This window comes from Pipistrellus kuhlii, unplaced genomic scaffold (assembly GCF_014108245.1).
Source record: "Pipistrellus kuhlii isolate mPipKuh1 unplaced genomic scaffold, mPipKuh1.p scaffold_m20_p_18, whole genome shotgun sequence".
Taxonomy (NCBI): domain Eukaryota; kingdom Metazoa; phylum Chordata; class Mammalia; order Chiroptera; family Vespertilionidae; genus Pipistrellus; species Pipistrellus kuhlii.
In genome coordinates this window covers 24,788,135-24,808,513 of record NW_023425493.1, presented here as the reverse complement: position 1 = coordinate 24,808,513, position 20,379 = coordinate 24,788,135, and the positions used below count along the sequence as shown (strand labels likewise).

The 20,379-nt window shown below is 41.6% G+C and overlaps 1 protein-coding gene and 2 non-coding genes across 6 annotated transcripts; all 3 read right to left on the bottom strand.

Moving 5' to 3' along the window:
- Positions 1-89: 89 nt before the first annotated feature.
- On the bottom strand, positions 90-18,359 carry KHDC4 (KH domain containing 4, pre-mRNA splicing factor). Of its 4 annotated transcripts, none has more exons than XM_036442272.2 (14): positions 18,244-18,359; positions 17,545-17,773; positions 14,081-14,209; positions 13,628-13,707; positions 11,633-11,685; positions 11,232-11,395; positions 10,059-10,270; positions 8,948-9,008; positions 8,060-8,117; positions 7,569-7,822; positions 4,301-4,486; positions 3,284-3,396; positions 2,250-2,341; positions 90-1,376 (listed from the first exon to the last, which is right to left on the bottom strand). In XM_036442272.2, the coding sequence occupies exons 1-14, from the start codon at positions 18,279-18,281 to the stop codon at positions 1,177-1,179; spliced, it is 1,869 nt and encodes a 622-aa protein (XP_036298165.1). In that variant the 5' UTR covers positions 18,282-18,359; the 3' UTR covers positions 90-1,176. The 4 variants fall into 4 exon arrangements, 3 of the variants coding, with proteins under 3 accessions (XP_036298165.1, XP_036298167.1, XP_036298168.1); XR_004988719.2 differs by having other exon boundaries at positions 1,319-1,376; positions 3,284-3,368; XM_036442274.2 differs by having other exon boundaries at positions 1,177-2,341; positions 3,284-3,368.
- LOC118721846 lies at positions 5,974-6,110 on the bottom strand. The gene has a single exon (XR_004988856.1). It is a non-coding gene; the product is annotated as a small nucleolar RNA SNORA42/SNORA80 family (small nucleolar RNA).
- Positions 10,818-10,949, bottom strand: LOC118721850. The gene has a single exon (XR_004988861.1). It is a non-coding gene; the product is annotated as a small Cajal body-specific RNA 4 (non-coding RNA).
- Positions 18,360-20,379: the final 2,020 nt, after the last annotated feature.

Sequence of the window (20,379 nt, the reverse complement as noted above, 5' to 3'; positions counted from 1 at the left end):
TATGTGTTTTTCTGGAGAGGTTACAAAGTCATTGTGCTATGAGTAAACCAGTTTATGAATTTTAATTAAGAACAGAGATACCACAAGCAGAATATTTATACATTTATTTATAATGACATTATGGTCTAAGTATTTACAACATATAGGAAACCAGAGGATACATTTATACAAAGCCAGCCTGCAAAGTATTCAAATGTGCAAAAATGACAGTTCAGTATCTCAAACTACTGAGTAAGCAGACTAGCTCCTTCACTTTCACACATCAATATTTGATACAAAAAAGTTCTTTTGGTAAAACCTGTAATGCCAAGAAAAAGGACAAGTTGCAATTTCAGTCACTAAGTCCACCATCCTATTGGGAGCAGTCAAGTCTCTCTATTTTAGCTGCAACAGTTCTGAGAGAGACAGACCACTGTGTTTCATTTCTGTGAGGAATTCTGGCCAGCTTTTGATCAAGTAGTTTTCTGACCCAGTTGAAGACAAGAGCTTAGAAGAGCAATAAAAACAGCAATGGCTATCTGAGACAAGTGTGCCTGGAGGTGCCATCTTTGGATCATTCCCCAAAAAAGACACAATAAAAAAAAAAAAAAACACTTTTTTTTTTTTAACCCAGGATCCAGTTCTACCTGACAATTTTAAACTAGTAAAACTGCACTTGCCAAAACAGAAAGAACCCAAAAATGGGATAGGGGTGGGGAATTTGTGGATTTAGTACTGAAAGGAAAAGATGGTCTTAAAATCATTTCCCTACTAATAAATAGTAAGGCTTGGTTTGTAACAAGTTATTATCAAAATTGACCAAACAGTTGTAAAATACAAATAAAACTGTCTACATCAGAAGAGGGGTAATTCATTTGGAAAGGCCAGACCAGGTCAAATGTGTACAGGAATGACCCCAATGGGATGCTGTGTTGCACAGCACATTTCACTGAGTGTTAAATAAAAAAGCTTCTGAGACGAATTTGTGATCCCATGTAAATTTTAACAGATGCTATGCCACTGAAGAAAAGAGGGTCTTTTAAAAAGAATGAAACTCTTTTAAGGAGACTCTGCACCTCTAACTTCTGCAAAGGTCCACGATGGTTCCCAGTACAGGCCAAAGTCTTGTTAAATCAAATGCATGCATTATTGCTAAAGAAGAGTCACCGAGGGTCAAAAAGTCTGTTGCACTGTTTCCTACGGGGCCATCCAGAACGGCATCTGTTGTTTAGCTCGCGGCTGTGATGAAGGGTACTGATATCCCAAACTCCAGCCCTGTGGAAAACTACTTGCATTTTTATGACCTCCATGTTCCTCCTCTTCGTCAGATGAGTCTGCAGCATAAGCCACCAAGCCAAATCCCTTCTCTGTAGTTTTCATCTTCTTGACTGGATAATCTAGAATAGAGAAAAACAACCCAAACCCCATTCCCCACCAAGAAAAAAGATAATACCATAAATTCGTTAATTAAAAAAAAAAAAAAGATGTTAATTTTAAGTTAGTTGGACGCCATTTTGAAGTCACAGGGTCAGTGGTCACCCAAATGCGTTGAAGGTCACACGAAAAACAGCATCAGCATCAGCAAATGTGAATCCACCAGAACCATGTAAGAAAACAGAGAAAGAAAAAAGAAACACACACACACAAATAAAAAGAAAGAAAAAAAAAAGAAAAAAGGAAAGTTAGCAAGTACATCTTTTGAGGCTGATACTTCACCTTTTAAAGAGTTTAAAGAAAAAAAATTAATTTTCTTCTGTTCATTTTTATTATGAAAGGAACAAAAATGTTCCCATGTACTTATATAGGATTTAAGAGTTCTGGGATACTAAGAAGCAACATTTTTTTGTAATAGCCACAGGCTGACCATTCCCAACCAACAGAGCTATGAGAGGGGACGTGGCTCAGTTCACAATACAAAGATATGGGTCTTTAATTCTGTTTCAGATTATCTTCAAGTATTTAGATAACAAGGCAACAAAATTTTGAAATGACCTACCAATCATTAGTATTTCCTAGGGTTTTAATGTCACTGATGTTATGTATAAAATATAAGTCGACTGACTCTTTTCTAGACACACGTCGGTTGAAAATTAAATGCTGTGTAACTATATGCTGTCCATATGAATAAAAAGAAAAGTGTTTTCATTAGATTATAGAGGTTGGATTAAACACCTAAATGTATCGCACCTGAATGAACATCAGGTTAGAAAATGTATAGCTTAGCACCAGTCTTAGCCACTCCCTTAGGCCCCCCGTTATACCTTACTCACCATGGCTCCCTGTTAAGGTCCCAGACCCATTCCTTTCATCAGACTCTGTTTTTATTCCAGTCACCGGAAAGGCTGGTGGAGGCATCAACTGCCTGTTAAAAGAGAAACACTCTTTCAGACCAATTCAATCAATTTTAAATCCTACTGTAGATAAGAAGGGGGATTAACAGGACAGTCTGCAGATAACCTTTCAAGTTCATATTTGCCATTATTTCAAGCTATTTTCAAGTTGTAAGATTATGAGGCTTTGTCTACATAGCCAGGACAAAAACAGAAAGAACTGTTATGGGAAGTGAGCTCCCTCTTAGGAAGGCTAACGATGACATAGGTAGAATCCAAGCACTAGAGGGCAGGCTTGACTCCCATTCAAGTATCTCCATCCATGATACTCTATGATTCAAAGTAGCAAAATGGCTTGATTGTGTACTATTGCCTACCCTTTAAAAAAAAAATGGCCAAGATACAATGAAGGTAAAGGAAGACGACTGAATAAGCAAGCATGGAATTATTCAAAGCTAAGTATAGCGGCCTCTAAAACTGGGGAAGTTATATCATTGTATTTTCCATTATTGCATCAACTACAACAGGAACTTGTTTGCCCAAGTGATTTCATTTCAGCATTAGAACATGGAAGCTTGTAGCAATGATCATCATTTACACTAATGGTACAAATGACATATGAATATACTAGTAGCCCTGTGCACGAATTCGTGCACCTGTAGCTCTCTGTGGACCTGGCTGCTCGGAGCCCCTGCCCAGAGGCTCTCTGTGGCCCAGAGGCCATTCTGCAGCTGGGCGAGGAATGCTGGCCTTGTCACTGTGGTAATGAAGCAAGCATTCTGCCAGGCCACTCATGCTGCCCGCTCTCAGTGCCCCCCAACTCCTCCCCTCGCCAGGACTGGGGACTCCAGTGGGGCTGAGATGACTGGGTGCTGCCATCTTGTGGCTACGGGCACTGCCATATTTTGTGACAGATGGTTAATTTGCATATTACACTTTTATTAGATAGGATAATTACATTCCAATTAACTTACCTGTCCCTCTCTCGCTCTTTGCCTGAGGAACTTGCCGCCTTCGATCCTGCACCTTCAATCTCATTCTGACTGGAGAAGCCTGTACCTAAATTAGTCATATGAATGGGTCCATGCTATGAGCAGAAAAATACAGTAGCATTAGCAAATCTACAACTGCTGTATTGACTTTAGCTCCTTAATGTAACTGTCAGTGCCTCATCTTTCTGGCAAATTGCAGTAACCTGCACTACATAGCTCCTTGGGATTTGGAGCATAACCATAGTCAAAGTAGAGATTATTTTTCTGTTGGGATGGTCAGGGGTGTGGTGATTCATTATGTTATATCTATCTGTTTTCAACTACCCATAACTTTAATGGTTTGTACAAACCTAGTTATAAGCTATAAAAATACTTCAAAGTTTGTTTCAAAAGAATGCTTCAAAGATTCCAGCAAAAAGGAAAGGCGCTTTTCCTGATAAAACAAAATTGCACCAAACTACATATTTTGATATTTAATAATTTTAAAAAACAGACAAACAAAAAAACTCCTTAGTGAATGATTGTGTTTATGTGTATGCAGATACACTGCATTTCTGACACTTTTGGGGGGGCATAAGAGGGGGGGGGAAACACTTTTTTTAGGGAAAGAAAGGACATCAAAAACTGAAAGCCGAGGTTTTAAATATAAACCACGTTTGGCAGAATGAGCTTTCAGTGAGATGAGTAGGGAAGTAAGAAGTATTAGAGGCTTGCCAGTGTATGAATAAGAGAAGTCCAGAATTTCACAGAATTCCTTTGATGCTAGTCAGAGACTTCTCTAGGTGGAAGGCTTTGTATGCCCAAGGACAATACCCACTCAGGAGGAATCAACTCTTGCTTTAAATTAATCCCCCAAGGATAAAAATCTAACCTAAGTAGATTCCAGAAAATGGAAATCTTAGTATTGGGAGGACGGTTGATATACATGTGAATTTATCTTTACTTAAAGGGAGAATACAGAATAAGATTAGGAAAGTAAGACAGGATATTTTATTTAACCTGGTATCCAAGAAGTCCAGATTCTCGTTCATCGGGTAGCTCCTCCGTGAACCTCCTCTTCTGTGCCTGGGTTTGAGCTGGGAGTGGGGCCTGGGGCTGGGGCTGGGGCGGGGGCGGGGGCGGGGGGCCGGCAGGCAAGGCAGGTTTGACAGGAGTAGCAGGAATAAAAGGCCCACTTATCGGACTCTGGGACAAAAACAAACCAAGGGGGGGGGAAAGTGTGAGAATCCCCAACTAATGAAGAAGTAAACAATGATTATAATATACTTTAATGATCAGTAGGTAGCACATGAATCACTTTCTAGTACTTAATCCTTTCTCATCTAGTTTCCTTAATGCATAATTTTTAAAAATATGCTTTTATTGATTTTAGAGAGAGGAAAGAAGAGGAACAGAAACACCAATCTGCTGCCTCCTACAAGCCCCATCCTGGGGATCATGCCCATAATCTGGACATGTGCCCTGACTGGAAATAGATCTGGTGGGGGCATGTAGGAGGCAGCTGATTGGTGTAGACCCGTTTTAGTTCCTGGGTCTATTAGGAGCAAACATGACCTTTAACAAACAAAAACTCCAGCCACTTATCTAGTTCAGAAGTTATCAAGCAACAACACTCTGTTACTGCCCTAGCTGGTTTTGCTCAGTGGATAGAGTGTCATCGGCCTGTGGACTGAAGGGTCTCAGGTTCCATTCCAGTCAAGGGCACATGCTCAGATTGTGGCAGGCGTGGCTCAGTGGTTGAGCATCAACCAATTAAACAGGAGGTCATGGTTGGATTCCCAGTCAGGGCACATACTGGGGTTGCAGGCTTGATCCCCAGAAGATCAATGATCCCTCTCATTATTGATGTCTGTGTCTCTCTCTCCTCTCTCTCCCCCAACCTCCCTCCCTCTCTTAAATCAATAAAATTATATATATTTTAAAAAGGAAACAGTCAATGATGAGGAATCATTGATTGGCTGCCTCCTACATGCTCCCTACTGGGGATTGAGCCCGCAATGGGGGCATGTGCCCTCCACCAGAATCGATCCTGGGACCCTTCAGGCTGCAGGCTGATGCTCTATCTACCAAACCAAACCAACTAGGGCAGATCTCTTTCTTTCTTTCTTTCTTTCTTTCTTTCTTTCTTTCTTTCTTTCTTTCTTTCTTTCTTTCTTTTCTTTCTCTCTCTCTCTCTCTCTCTCTCTCTCTCTCTCTCTCTCTCCCTCTCTCTCTCTCTCTGTCTTTCTTTTTCTTTTCTTTCTTTCTTTCTTCCTTTCTTTCTTTCTTTCTTTCTTTTTTTTTTTTAAGAGAGAGAGGATAGGAAAGGAGAGAAACATTGATGTGAGAGAGAAACATAGATAGCTGCCTCTGGTACCTACTCTGGCCTGAAATCAAACTGGCGACCTTTTGGTACCAGGACACGCTCCAACCAATTGAGCCACACTGGCCAGGGCTACTCCCATTCTATATAGAAAGAAAACCAAAGCCTGGATAGGCTGTATTTATCCTCACATCACACAACTCAAACACGGAAAAGCCTATCTATGCCTAAACCCCAACTGTTATTCCCTCTGCTACACTGCTTTCTGGTTACAACAGAAGATGGTTCAAAGCTGGAGAACTATACAACTCTCTGCCTAAATGTAAAATAATTATGACAGAGACCACAACAGAAGTCCTTTGTTGTCTCATACTGTACTACCCTCTTCAGTGCTAACAGCCCACAGGGAAGGAGGCTGGGCAATGGTTCGAGGCAGCAGTTTACTCTGGCATGGGTACAATATGAGGAGCCCACAGAGAAGGGCCCACCATAAATCCATTACCATGCTCTTTCATCAGTCTCTCCCCTGCCTCTAAGAATGACTGTATATAATGTATATAGATGAGCTAACTGCCTACTTCTTTCCTAAAATTCCAGTTTCTTACAGTTCGAGAAATAAATACCAGCACTTACAGTCCTTTTGTTCAGCAAGTTCCCTTTAATCTTGGCCTAGGAACACCCGTATATGATATAGTTCTAAGATGGCAATTCCATTCCAATCATCTAGAAATGCAGTACAGGCCAGCCCCTTTCTCCTGGAGCACTTTTAAACTACATAGAGCGAGGTGCAGGCACATGATGGCCCACAGTATGGCACCCAATGATTCTGGCCTGCTACCTATTTTTGTCAATCAAGTGTGACTGGCATACGGATACGCGTGTTTGGTATTGTCTGCAGCTGCTTTTTGCAAAAACAGCAGAGCTGCAGTAATTGTGACAGAGACCATGTGGCTTACAAAGCCTAAAATATTTAACATCAGGTACTTTGTAGAAAGTTCACTGACACCTGCTCTAAACAACTATAAAATGGCAAGACTTATGAAACTGACTTCAAGATGGGCAGACACATGTACACATAATTCCAAAGTACTCAGGTCGTTTGTTGGTGGTAAGAGAAGATACAACTGGCTGGGGAGCTTAGTTGGTTAGAGTGCCATCCTAATGCACCACGGCTGCAGTTTCGATGCCCAGTTGGGCTTAGAATTAATCAATAGCCTTGGCCAGTGTGGCTCAGGTTAGAGCATCGGCCCTCACACCAAAGGGTCTCGGGTTCGATCCCCAATCAAGGGCACATACCTGGGTTGCAGGTTTGATTTCCAGCCCCGGTAGGAGTGAATGCAGGAGGCAACCAGGCACAGGGTTCAGGAGGCAACCCATCAATGTGTCACTTCCACACCAATGTTTCTCTCTTTCTCTCTTCCTCCCTTTCTCTTTACCTCCCTCCCTCCCATTTTAGTCTCTCTAAAACCAATGGAAAATACATCCTCAAGTAAAGATTAATAATAGCTACACAAAAAAAAGCCTTTTAATTTAAAAATTTTTAAATTAAAAAAAGAATCAACCAATGAGTGTATAAATAAGTGGAACAACAAAATTGACGTTTCTCTCTAAATTAATCTTTAAAAATTTTAAAAATAGCCGAAACCAGTTTGGCTCAGTGGATAGAACATCAGCCTGCGGACTGAAAGGTCCCAGGTTTGTTTCCGGTCAAGGCCATGAACCTTGGTTGCAGGCACATCCCCAGTAGGAGGTGTGCAAGAGGCAGCTAATCAATGCTTCTCTCTTATTAATGTTTCTAACTCTCTCTCTCCCTTTTTCTCTGTAAAAAATCAATAAAAAATATATATTTTTGAATTTTAAAAATAGGAAAAACAGTATCTCATATTACATACAATTTCTGAATAAAATCACCACCTTTCCACCCCAATTTTTCCAAATTCAATGTTTCATATTCTGGCATCTTACCTGTCCAGTGCTAGCTGGAGGCTGCACTTGTGTTATCGGGTATTGTGTAGGCACAGGTGGAACTCCAGTAGGTAATGGTGGCAAGACTCCAGGTGCCAATGAAACAGCTGGTGGCACTATGCTTGGAACGCCATAGGGAGGCTGAATTGGCTGCTGAGGAGGGGGAACAACAGGGTAACCAGACTGATAGCCATTGGATGGATAATATGGTGGTTGAGGAGGGACACTACTTATAGCAGAGGGTTGTGTATAGCCTGAAGGGGAAGAAAAAAAGTGTTTAATCAGCTGCAGCAGAATGAGACATTTTAGCTGAATATTAAACTTAATCTTCAGGGGAGAAAAATACTGAGGCTCAACCTGCTTTCCAAATTCCCCTAAATTGAAGGGAACACTAGGGTGCCCTGGCACAATTAGTATAACCTCAAGTATCACTATTCTACTCATAAATATCACTAGCAAAATATTTTATAAATACTTTGAGACATACACACCTGGTAAAGGTACAGCAGTATTAATCTGATTCACAAATCTAGAGTATTCGGCATGAACCTGCAAGAGAAGGGAAAATATGTACTATAGATTCAAAATTCCATACTGAAATAGCTCCTGAAGGACAAATGATGTCAACTGTGCCCCTGGCGACTGCAATATGACTTCCTTAAAAAGAATGTTAGTTGCTGGAATGGTGGAATGGTTTGAATAGTGTCATGTGTGTCCTCCCCACCCTCACGCCCGCATATTCACGTCTGCCTGTAACTCAGAATGTGACCTCATTTGGAAACAAGGTATTTGCTTGGAGTTGTTAAGATGAAGTCAAACTGGATTAGAGCGAGCCCGAAATCCAAAGACTGCTACCCTTAGAAGAAGAGATAAGATTGGAATTATGCTGACATAAGGCGAGGAATGCCAAGGACTAGACCACATGTGTCAAACACAAGGCCCGCGGGCCAAATCCGTCCCGCCAGGCCTTGCAATGTGGCCCGCACTGTGCTGTCATCACTGCACTCCGCTGCGTTTCCATCACAATGACAGTTTATGACTGTTCAGTAAACCATTCGGACTGCGATTTAGGCTGGATTTTAGATTTTGGCCCCTTCTCTGATTGAGTTCGACACCCCTAGACTAGACGATCACAGATAGGAGAGGTGTGAGAGGGATTCTCCAGAGCCTTCAGGAGGAACCAACCTACCCCTCACCTCAATTCTGGATTCCTGGCTCCCTGAACTTTGAGAGAATACAATTCTGTTGTTTCAATTTTGTTGTGGTAACTTTGTGTGGCAGCGTAGGAAACTAATACAGGTGGGGAAAATAAGCTAAGACACAGTCTACAATGGCAGTGGCTGTTCTGAATAAATATGAGCCAGACAAATATAACTCACTGTTTGCAAGAGATTCTCACAGAGCTTCTTGGCAGCAGCAAGGCCTTCTGGTTTGGGATGACTGCAAAAAATTAAGAACCAAGGATTCAAAAGCAAGAAAAATAAAGACGCAGGATTCTGTTTTCACTCTGTATGCTGCTTTGTAAACTTAACATAGTAAATGCAGCACAAATCTAAGCTTCTGAAAACCATAAAACTGGGACACAGACTAATGTTATAGGCCCTTTAAGCTATAACTAGTATTATTACATTATTTTATTGGTCTTTCTCTGAGTAATAGTACTTCGTGATATAAAGAAAAGACATTTAAAAATATTGTGATAGGTTTAAGTCAAAGTTATTGAAGGCTCATAACAGCTCGTTTTAGAATCATAGACTTGTATAAAATCCAAGGAGTAGAATACTAAAAAAGATAATTTATCTCCTAATCCAACCATTTTTACTAACCAGAGGCCCAGTGCATGGAATTCATGCATGGGTAGGGCCCCTAGGCCTGGCCAGAGATCAGGGCTGATCTGTGGGGTGACCAACAGGGTGATCGGAAGGCCCCCACTGGCACCCGCCTGGGCTGGCCTGGGGCCTGCAGCCTGGGGGCAGCTACTGTGTTGAGCATCTTCCCCCTGGTGGTCAGAGCATCATAATGACCGGTCATTCCACAGGTTGTTCCACTGTTCAATTGATTTGCATATTAGACTTTTTTATTTAATTTTTAGAGTTGTCCTTTATTTTATTTTAATATATTTTATTGATTTTTTACAGAGAGGAAGAGAGAGGGATAGTTAGAAACATCGATGAGAGAGAATCATCGATCAGCTGCCTTTTGCACACCCCCTAGGGGGGATGTGCCCGCAAGCAAGATACATGCCCTTGACCGGAATCAAACCCGGGACCTTTTAGTCCAAAGGCTGACACTCTATCCACTGAGTCAAACCGGTTTGAAATATTAGGCTTTTATTATTTAGGATTATAAGTGATTACTGCTGGTTTTTACCTAAGTTCCTTCACGGTACTACTTATTACGCCCATTTTTTTCTTACTCCTTCTGAATCACTGCTATCTATCTGTACTGCTAAGTTATCAAGGATTTAAATGTTCTCAGCTCCATCCATACCTGATGTATATATACATAGGTTCAAAAGCTTCTCGGCCAGATGCTGGCTCAATGCACCCTGACCCCTTGCCTCGGAGAAAGACTTTGGCACCCGTTTCGATCTGAATGTGCTGCAAATAGGAGCAGCCTGGACCTTCCACTTTCTCTTTGACATTGAAAGTGGGCACAGCATGTTCCAGACCCACGAATAATTTATCTTGAACATAATGCATCTGTAGAGGAACAGAAAGATCAGGTTAAACAGAGAATACAAAATTAAATCCCAACCATGAAAATCATTATACAAAATATTTTTTTTAATATATTTTATTGATTTTGTACAGAAAGGAAGGGAGATAGTTAGAAACATCGATGAGAGAGAGTCATCGATCAGCTGCCTCTTGCACACCCCCTACTGGGGATATGCCCACAACCAAGGTACATGTCCTTGACCGGAATCGAACCCGGGACCTTTCAGTCCCCAAGCCCTATCCAATGAGCCAAACCTGTTTCGGCTATACAAAATATTTTATTCCCCAGATATGTTTAATCACTTTCAGAATAAGGATCCCCTATAATTTCTATCAAAATGACATTAAAATAAACCTTAGCAGGTAGCTTAATTTAAATGAAACTCCAGTTCACATACCTACCTCTCTGCTCAGCAAAACCTATCCAAGAGGTGAAAACTCCAATTCAATACTGAATAAGCATTCCCAGTTCTTCCCAACTGATATGTGAGAAATTATACCAAAGACAGTTTCCTGTAAAGCTGGCGTAGAATGTTGGGTAGTACAGTCAGCCCTATTATATTCTCCAATAAAGGCTGCTCTCTACAACCCTTTTTTTTTTTAGGAGGATTGTATCAGCAGAGTCTTGCTTCATCAGACTCAGCCTTCTTAGTCCTCCAGTTGCCATCAGGTTTACAAATATAAATTCAAACCACTAACTTTAAATATACAACAAGCATACGCTTTGATCTATCAGAACCCCTTTTCTTGAATGTGTCAAAAGGAAGAGCTGTGTGCTCAAATGTTCACTACTATGTCTTGGACACCTAAATTGGTCCACTAACCTGATATCAATAATGGTAACTTTAAGGATTTTACTCCTCTCTTCATACTTTGTGTTATTTGGCATATGTCATTTTTATAGAAACAATAAAGCTGTTAATGATCTCGCCACCAAACATACCCCTGACTGGAAGGGAGGCTTCTGGCTAACAGCCGGAGACAGCTGTGTAATGGGCGCTGGTTGGTGATAGACAGTGACCGTTGCACCATTAAAGGTTGGACTTGTCCCCGTGGCAGCTTTCACCACCCCATTGGTAATAATTTCTTTGATTCGGTTTACAGCTCCTAGGGAAAAGCACAGAGTAAAATACTATACTAAAGAACTGAATGAACTGACTAGTACCCAATGATAAACACAGGCCAATACTTATTAAATATTAACCCATTTTATAGGTAACCCAAATGTCTGGCTCCCAGCCTTTCTAAACCCCTATGTATATTCATGCATTCATAAACAGTACTACACACATCCCTGTCCTTTGCTTTTCACAAAAAGTGGTATGAGCCAAAAACATTACTTACTGTCCACTAATTCCCGTGTTTGGCCCTGAACATGCAGATACAATGGACGATCCCTATAAAGAGAAAAATAAATTGATGAGCCCAAACTGGTAATAATCAAAGGAGGAGCTAAATGAGTCACCAAAGCTAATTTATAATATTTAAACCTTCCAAATAAGTCAAAGAAGCTAAACCACACATAGGAATGCTATTGCTAATTTCTAAGAGCATGGTTTAACAGTGGAGAAATGATTAAGCAAATGCTAAACATGTTGTTTTGCGCTGGCCAGGTGGCTCACTTGATTGGAGTGTTGTCCCATACATCAAAAGGTTGCAAGTTCGATTTCCAATCAGGGCCCATACCTAGGTTGTGGGTTTGATTCCCAGATGGCACATGTACAGGAGACAACCAATCAATGTTTTTCTCTCACATGGATGGCTGTCTCTCTCCTTTTCTCTCTCTAAAAAATCAATAAAAACCAATCCTCAGGTAAGGATTAAAAAAATAAAACTGAAGCCGAAACCTATTTGGCTCAGTGGACAGAGCATCGGCCTGCAGACTGAAGGGTCCCAGGTTCAATTCCAGTCAAAGGCATGTACCTTGGTTGCGGGCACAACCCAGTAGGGGGTGTACAGGAGGCAGCTGGTAGATGTTTCTCTCTCATCCATGTTTCTAACTCTCTATCCCTCTCCCTTCCTCTCTAAAAAAAAAAAAAAATCAATAAAATATACATATATATTTTTAAAGATAAAACTGAATACTGAAAGAGACGAAACTAAACTGATAACCTACAACTTATCATCATCAGAGCCATTAAGGAGTCTTGATTTTTTTAAAATTGTTGGGGGGAGATCAAAGGGGGGGGAAAGGAGACATATGTACTACTATTTGTAATCTTTCAAACAATTAAAAAAAAAATTTTTTTTTTTAATTGTTTAGCCCTGCCAAAACCGGTTTGGCTCAGTGGATAGAGATTCGGCCTGCGGATCCAGGTTCAATTCCAGTCAAGGGCATTTACCTTGGTTGCGGGCACATCCCCAGTGGGGGGTGTGCAGGAGGCAGCTGATCAATGATTCTCTCTCACTAATGTTTCTAACTCTCTATCCCTCTAACTTCCTCTCTGTAAAAAAAAAAAAAAAAAAAAATCAATAAAATATATATATATTTTTAAATTGTTTAGCCCTGGCTGGGTTAGAACAGGAGTTGGGGAACCTTTTTTCTGCAAAGGGCCATTTGGATATTTATAACATCATTCACAGGCCATACAAAATGATCAACTTAAAAATTATCCTGCTAACAGACTGACTGTCAAATTACAGCGGGGAGGGGAGGGAGATATGGGGGAGATAAGAGATCAACCGAAGGACTTGTATGCATGCATATAAGCACAACCAATGGAAGAAAAACTCTGGGGAGGGAAGACATGTATGGGAGTGGGGGGAGGTGGGGACTGGTAAGGTATGTACACATATAATACCTTAATAAAAAAGAAAAAAGAAAAAAAAAATTAGCCTGCTATATTTGGCTAAACATTTAATTAACTCACTACTAAGGCCTCAGCAGGGCCAGACCAAATGATTTCACAAGCCTCAGACCAACATTCCCCACCCCTGTGTTAGAACAGCCACCAGTGGACCAAAGGTACTGGGTTGGATTCCCAGGCAAGGGCAAGTACTTGTTTGAGTGTTTGAGAGAGAGAGAGAGAGAGAGAGAGAGAGAGAGAGAGAGAGAGAGAGAGAGAGAGAGAGAGAGAGAGAGAGAGGGAGAGAGAAAGAGAGAGAAACATAGCACAATAAGAAAAAGAATAACTTCAACATTTCTTGAATCTATTGAAGATGTCCTGAATTCTGCAATAAAGCATATACACATATACATAGGTATGTATCTATTAACCAAAGTAGCTACTGCATAAGATACTAATCAAGCACTTACATATACTCCCTAAGAATAAGATATTAAGCTAATGTGAGTCATATACTCGGCCCTTCCCCAAAGTAAAAGTTATGCATACACACCCTGGTCCCACTTTGGCCTTCTCCTCAGTGGTCATGAACCTCCCTCGAGTTGACACTGCAGCCCCACTAAGTCGGCTGATCTGAAAAGGAAATTTTCTATTAAAAAGATGATGTGGCAATTGATTGGCTTCAATGACAGGTAGCAAGATAGATTTCCCCCATCTATCCATTCCATCAATAAGGAGGAAATGAGTTCTCTCTGCTATCTGAAAATCGAGTTCCATTGTTTCTTACTCAGACCACCCCAGGAATTCACACAGAGCTATTTCTGTTTGTTTTTTTTTACTATCTCTCAGAAGTTAAACTGCAGTTAAATCAAACCCAACCCCAACTTTGGAGAGAATGACCCAAATACAGTAATAAATATCTGATTCATATCTGTCCTTATTTAGCAGTCTTTATTTTTCTGAAACCACATCCACCCACATTCCCCAAAGCCCAACATCTCCATACCTCGTCTTGAGTTTGTCCTCGAGTCAGCAAGTTCCTACATGTGAGAGGCACATCATTGATCTCTACTTCAGCTACCACCAGGTCGTCCTTGCTTTTACTGCTCGTTAAGCCTTTTCCAGGGGCCTGAAGCTACAAAGAGAAATCAGATTAAAAAGTTTACATGATGAAATAACTCTTCAATTCCCAAATTTAAAAATATACCTTCCCAAGTTCCCATTTACCTGCCTACAAATATACTTGGAAACACTCCTTGGTCATTCTTCACGAGTGAAATAACATGCAAATAAAACCTCACTATTGAGTGTCCATCTATGAACCGAGAGGTCCTGGTCAGGGCACATGCCCAGGTTTCAGGATCGACTCCCAGGAGGGGCATGCAGGAGGCAGCCTATCAATGATTCTCATCATTGATGTTTCTCCCTTCCTCTCTGAAATCAACAAAAATGTATTTTAAAAATAAACATTTAAAAACCTCACTAAAATGATAGCAAGTACAATCAATTTTCTTGAAGGCTGCCATCAGATTTCTCTACAATCTTGGCCATGTGTGCATTTTTATGACCACATAGTTACAGAAACTCTATGAATCAGAAGGGCCAAGTCATAATGCTTTGCAGCTCAATTAGCTAACCATGTATATAAATACAGGGTAGAGTGCAACATACAATTCACAAAAAGTAACACCTGTATAATGGGAAGTAGCCTTACACGTTAAGTGTTAACACTATGGCCACAACGTATCAAATTCAACTAATTGAATCTTTCAATATCAAAACCCTTAAGTTGGCCCTGGCCGGTGTGGCTCAGTTGGCCGGAGCATCTTCCCGTACACCAAAAGGTGATGGGTTTGATTCCCAGTCAGGGCACACAGCAACACTGTGGGCTCCATCCCTGCTGTGGGCAAGTGTGGGAGGCAACCAATCAATGTTTCTCTCTCTCTCCCCTCTTCTCTCTAAAATCAACTTAAAAAATCACCCTTAAATTATATCTAATTAACATTCCACCCCATTACTCTCTTAAGGAAGGGTGGGTCAAAAGCCAAATATAATAAGACCCTGAAATCTGGAGACACACTAAATAGACACAGTACACATTCCCTACCTTTGTTTAACCCTCTTCAGCATGCATTATACATCTTATCTCACGGAATCCTAATGACACAATGTTAAGTGACCTCTAGCTCAGCGGCCTACAGACTGAAGGGTCCTGGGTTCGATTCCAGTCAAGGGCATATACCTGAATTTCGGGCTTGACCCTCCAGGAGGGGGCATGCAGGAGGCAGACGATCAGTGATTCTCTCTCATCATTGAGTTTCTCTCCCTCTCTCTCTCTCTTCCTCTCTGAAATAAAAAAATATATATTTTTTAAAAATTAGTTGTTAGAGAAAAAATGAGTCTAAGTGATTAATATCAGTATTAAGAATTTTAATATTCAGAGCATTCCTTCATCAGCGTTTTTAAAAAATATTTCCTTGTAGACCTTAGAAATAGACAGTTGACTCATACAATCTTTGCAAACCAAATAAACATTCTGTTAATGTTATCTACTGATAAATTAGAAGGCTAACAAAGAACATAATTTTCTTTTTTCCCAGCTTTATTGAGGTATAATTAAAATATAAAAATTGTATATATTTAAGATGCACGACTTGATGTTTTACTCTATGTATACATTGTGAAGCAGTTGCCACAAACATGCTAATTAACAAATCCATAACCTCACATTCACTGCATTTTCAAACACAGAACTCATCTCTTCACAAGGATGGCAAATTTAAGCCAAAAGCCCTTATAAAAATTATAATTCCAATGAAATGGGCTGCCTTGGAATACACTGAACTCTACAACTCTCAGGCTTTCAAGAAAAAGCCAAACATCCAATAGTCCAAAGGGACTCTGAAGCAGATGACTGTGCCAACACTTACAGATGTTGGACAAGTTACTTGACATTCATGAGCCTACATTTCCTTACCAATAAACTAGTGACAATAATTCATTTCACTGAATTGTTGTAAGGATTTATTTTAAGTGCAAAGCATACATTCTGGCAATACAGTCGGTATATATTCATTATCCTAAAAGATTCTTGCATTCTATGGCTAGTAAGTTCAAGTTTTCCAAGTTCAGATCCATTCTAGCTGTAAGGGAGTTTATAAAATGTTCAAATAATTTCCTCAATTTGTGTAAAGACGACAAAAACATCTATCTATAAATTATTCTTTTATTTCTTGTATAATTGCACTTTGGTTAGGCAGTCATTAAAAAGTTTAATCTAATCCAGCCGAAACCAGTTTGGCTCAGTAGACAGAGCATCGGCCTGCGGCCAGGTTCGATTCCAGTAAAGGGCATGTACCTTGGTTGCGGGCACATCCCCAGTAGGAGGTGTGCAAGAGGCAGCTGATTGATGATTCTCTCTCCTCAATGTTTCTAACTCTATCCCTCTCTTTTCTTCTCTGTAAAAAATCAATAAAATATATATATATTTTTTAAAAGTCTAATCTAATCCAATACACCAGGATTTTGGGTACAATCTCTGGTCAAGGCAAACATACAAGAATCAACCAGTGAATGCATAAATAAGTGTAACAACAAGTAGAGGTTTCTTTCTCTCCCCTTCCTCTAAAATCAATTAAAACAAAAATGAATTTTAAAAAGCTTCATCTATAGATTATTAGAGACATTTGAAAGTCTACTTGATTTATTTGAACTCCTGTGACTTTTTTTTTTAATTAGAACCCTGATACTATTTTTAAAAAATATATTTTATTGATTTTTTACAGAGAGGAAGAGAGAGGGATAGAGTTAGAAACATCGAGAGAGTGTCATCGACCAGCTGCCTCTTGCACACCCCCTACCGGGATGTGCCCGCAACCAAGGTATGTGCCCTTGACTGGAATCGAACCCGGGACCTTTCAGTGTGCAGGCCGACGCTCTATCTACTGAGCCAAACCGGTTTCGGCACTCCTGTGACTTTAAGGAAAATGCACATGACTAGATAAACTTAAGCTGAACTAAGTTAACACAGACAAAACAAGCTCGTACTTGGTCCACAAATGTAATCAACCCAACCAGAACTGCCTCGTCAAAACAAATGACAAAACTTCTGATACATTCCAAAACGAAGGCCGAAACCGGTTTGGCTCAATGGATAGAGCGTTGGCTTGGGGACTGAAAGGTCCTGGGTTCGATTCCGGTCAAGGGCATGTACCTTGGTTGCGGGCATGTTCCCAGTGGGGGGTGTGCAAGAGGCAGCTGATCGATTACTCTCTCTCATCGATGTTTCTAACTATCTCTCTCCCTTCCTCTCTGTACAAAATCAATAAAAATATGTTTAAAAACAAAAACAAAAACGAAGTGATCTTTAAATGACTGTACCCGTTTTCTCCTTCATTAATACACATGATTGATTACAAAATAACCCTCTTAAATTGCAATTGGCAGAGTTCCCTTCAACTTAACAAATACCTTCTCAGCAGCATTCTGAGTTGGTTTCAGCTTCCCTTTGGCCATGAGCATGGCATTGATCTTGGCAGCCACAGCGGCAGCAGCATCTAAGGCTCCAGAGGGAGCAGCTGTGGTGCCCCCAGGACTTGCCCCGCTGCTGGCCACCTCCCCACCTGGGACCGCCGGCGGGAGGAAGAGAAGGGGGGCTGGGGCTGGGGCTGGAGCTGGCTGGTCCCATTTGCTGCGGCGCCTACAATAAGTAAAAGAAAAATAACAGGCCCTTAATACTGTTTTCCCCTTCGTATGCCTTGGCACCCCCTTTTCCCTCTATCACGTTCCCTTTACACCTTCGAATCTCCGACCGGGGCTTTAAGTCACCATCTTACCATTACTGCATTATTTTCCCAAATCCTCACTTCTTTCAACCCTTTTCCAGAATCTACTTCCTTTCTCTTCCGTCCTCCGTATCAAGTCTGTCCACAAGCCCCCATGTTCGCCTTCCCCTGGGCCCGCACTTCCCAAGCCCCTGCTTTCCTCTCCCCTCTGGTCCCCGCCGGCCTTTCTCCGGGGCCGCAGGCCTGCTCACCTCCCTGCCCAACAACCAGGCCCCCCCATCGTACCCTCCCCCGAAGCGCCCCTCCACCCACCGCGGCTCCCCGGGGTGCCCCGCCGCCCCCGCGCCCCCCCGCCGCCGCGGCGCCCTCGCCCGCGGAGCTTTACCCGCCGGCTCCGGGATGTGTCGCGCTCCCCGCGGACATGGCGACCAGCTCTGCTCCACCACCCGCCAACTATCGCACAACCACCTTCCCGTCACTTCCGCCCCCAACGCCCTTACGCACGGCCTCTTCCGGTCGTGGGGCAAAGAAGTTCCGGTGAAGACGTCTGCCGATTGGACGCTCGCTGATTTCGAGGCGCCGGGCTTTAGCCGAGGCGGCTGGGGTGTGACCTCCCTGGCGGGCCCAGCCCCGGAGAAAGATGGTTACGAATCCTCTTATTAAAGTGAAATCCGTGTGGGGAGAAATCTATCTTGGTTGTGGGCAGATTGGTAACCTACACGATAATAGGCACGAGTCTGGGAATTAGGCCAATTTCTCCCCAAATTGAACTCTATTCTTGTTTTAAAAAAATATATGTTTTATTGATTTTTTTACAGAGAGGAAGGGAGAGGGATAGAGAGCTGGAAACATAGATGAGAGAGAAACATCTATCAGCTGCCTCTTGCACACACCCCCACTGGGGATGTGCCCACAACCATGCCGTTGACCAGAATCGAACCTGGGACGCTTCAGTCCGCAGACCGTCGCTCTATCCACTGAGCCAAACCGGTCAGGACAAGCTATATTCTTATGGAATCCCAGCCTCTGGTGGGGAAGAGCTTTCTTGAGACTTTTGCCCACTTCACGCTTCAGTTACCATATCGAGAAAAAGGAAAATAACTCGTCCTATAGGTCATTTGAAGAATGTATGGTTTTGTGTATTTTTTTGTTTGTTTGTTTCTTTTCTGGTTTAAGAGGAGGACATATATAAACACGGAAAACTATGGGCCCTGCCTTTCCAGTACAATGTGACAGGGTAGGCCCACGGACAAATGCATGCAGGGAGGTTGGATAATAAACAGTGGTGAAGAAGAGGAAGCACTAAACTTGAAGGTGCTCAAGTATTTGGAAGAAATGGGAGCTGAACAGCTGGGTCAGGGCGGAGAAGTGATACAGCACAGTAAACTGATCTTCGACCCAGTTCTTAAAGTTGAACTGGCTCGCCGAGACCGGTTTGGCTCAATGGATAGAGCATCAGCTTGGCGACTGAAAGGTCCTGTGTTCGATTCCGGTCAAGGGCATGTACCTTGGTTGCGGGCATATCCCCAGTGGGGGGTGTGCAAGAGGCAGCTGATCGATGACTCTCTCTCATCAATGTTTCTAACTCTCTATCTCTCTCCCTTCCTCTCTGTACAAAATCAATAATATATATATATATATATATATTAAAGTTGAACTGGCTTGAGTGTGGGGGCCAGATCATGAAAGGCCGATGCCAACTGAAGTCAGAGTTGATTTTAAAAGCCAGAGATTTCCAACACACTGGAGCTGCAAGGAGTCTCTAGCTCAAATAAATACACTGCAGCACTATTTTTCAAATAAGTTTGCATTCTGATAGGATGAATAGAACACCAATTCATTTAAAAAGTCTAATTGATAGTGTCTCCCTTTCAGCATTTAATAAATTTACCCTTATTAAATGCCACCTATATTGTATGTGAAATACATATTTCTGCATTTGTTTCTGTTGCATTGATCTATTTGCTTTGCTATAATGTCTTTATTATAGTAATTCCATGTGTATGTATATTTTTAAATGTTTTTTTTTTAATTTTAGAGAGGGGAATAGAGAGGGAGAGATAGAAACATCATCTATAAGAGAGAAATATGGATGGGCTTTCTCCTGCACACCCCCAACTTGGGATCCCGCACCCTCAACCCAGGCATGTGCCCTGAGCAGGAATCCAACCAGCCAATTCCTGGTGCATGAAATGATACTCAACCAACTGTGCCACTCCTGCTGGGCCCCTGTATATTTTGGGCGAGCAGATTCTCATTCTACACTTTTCTGCATACAGGTGTATTTTTTCCAAGTGAGTTTTATTTATTTTTAAAATAACTATATAAATTTCAAATATACAACATAATTCAATATGTGTGCTGTATTGCATGCTCACCACCAAAAATCTAGTTTCCCTCCGTTGCCATATATTTGACCCCTTCACTCAATTTGTCCTGCCCCTACCCCCCCCAAATGAATTTTAGATTAAACAACATTGTGTTCCCTTTGCCTTGTCCCCCCAAAACACATTGCTGTTGG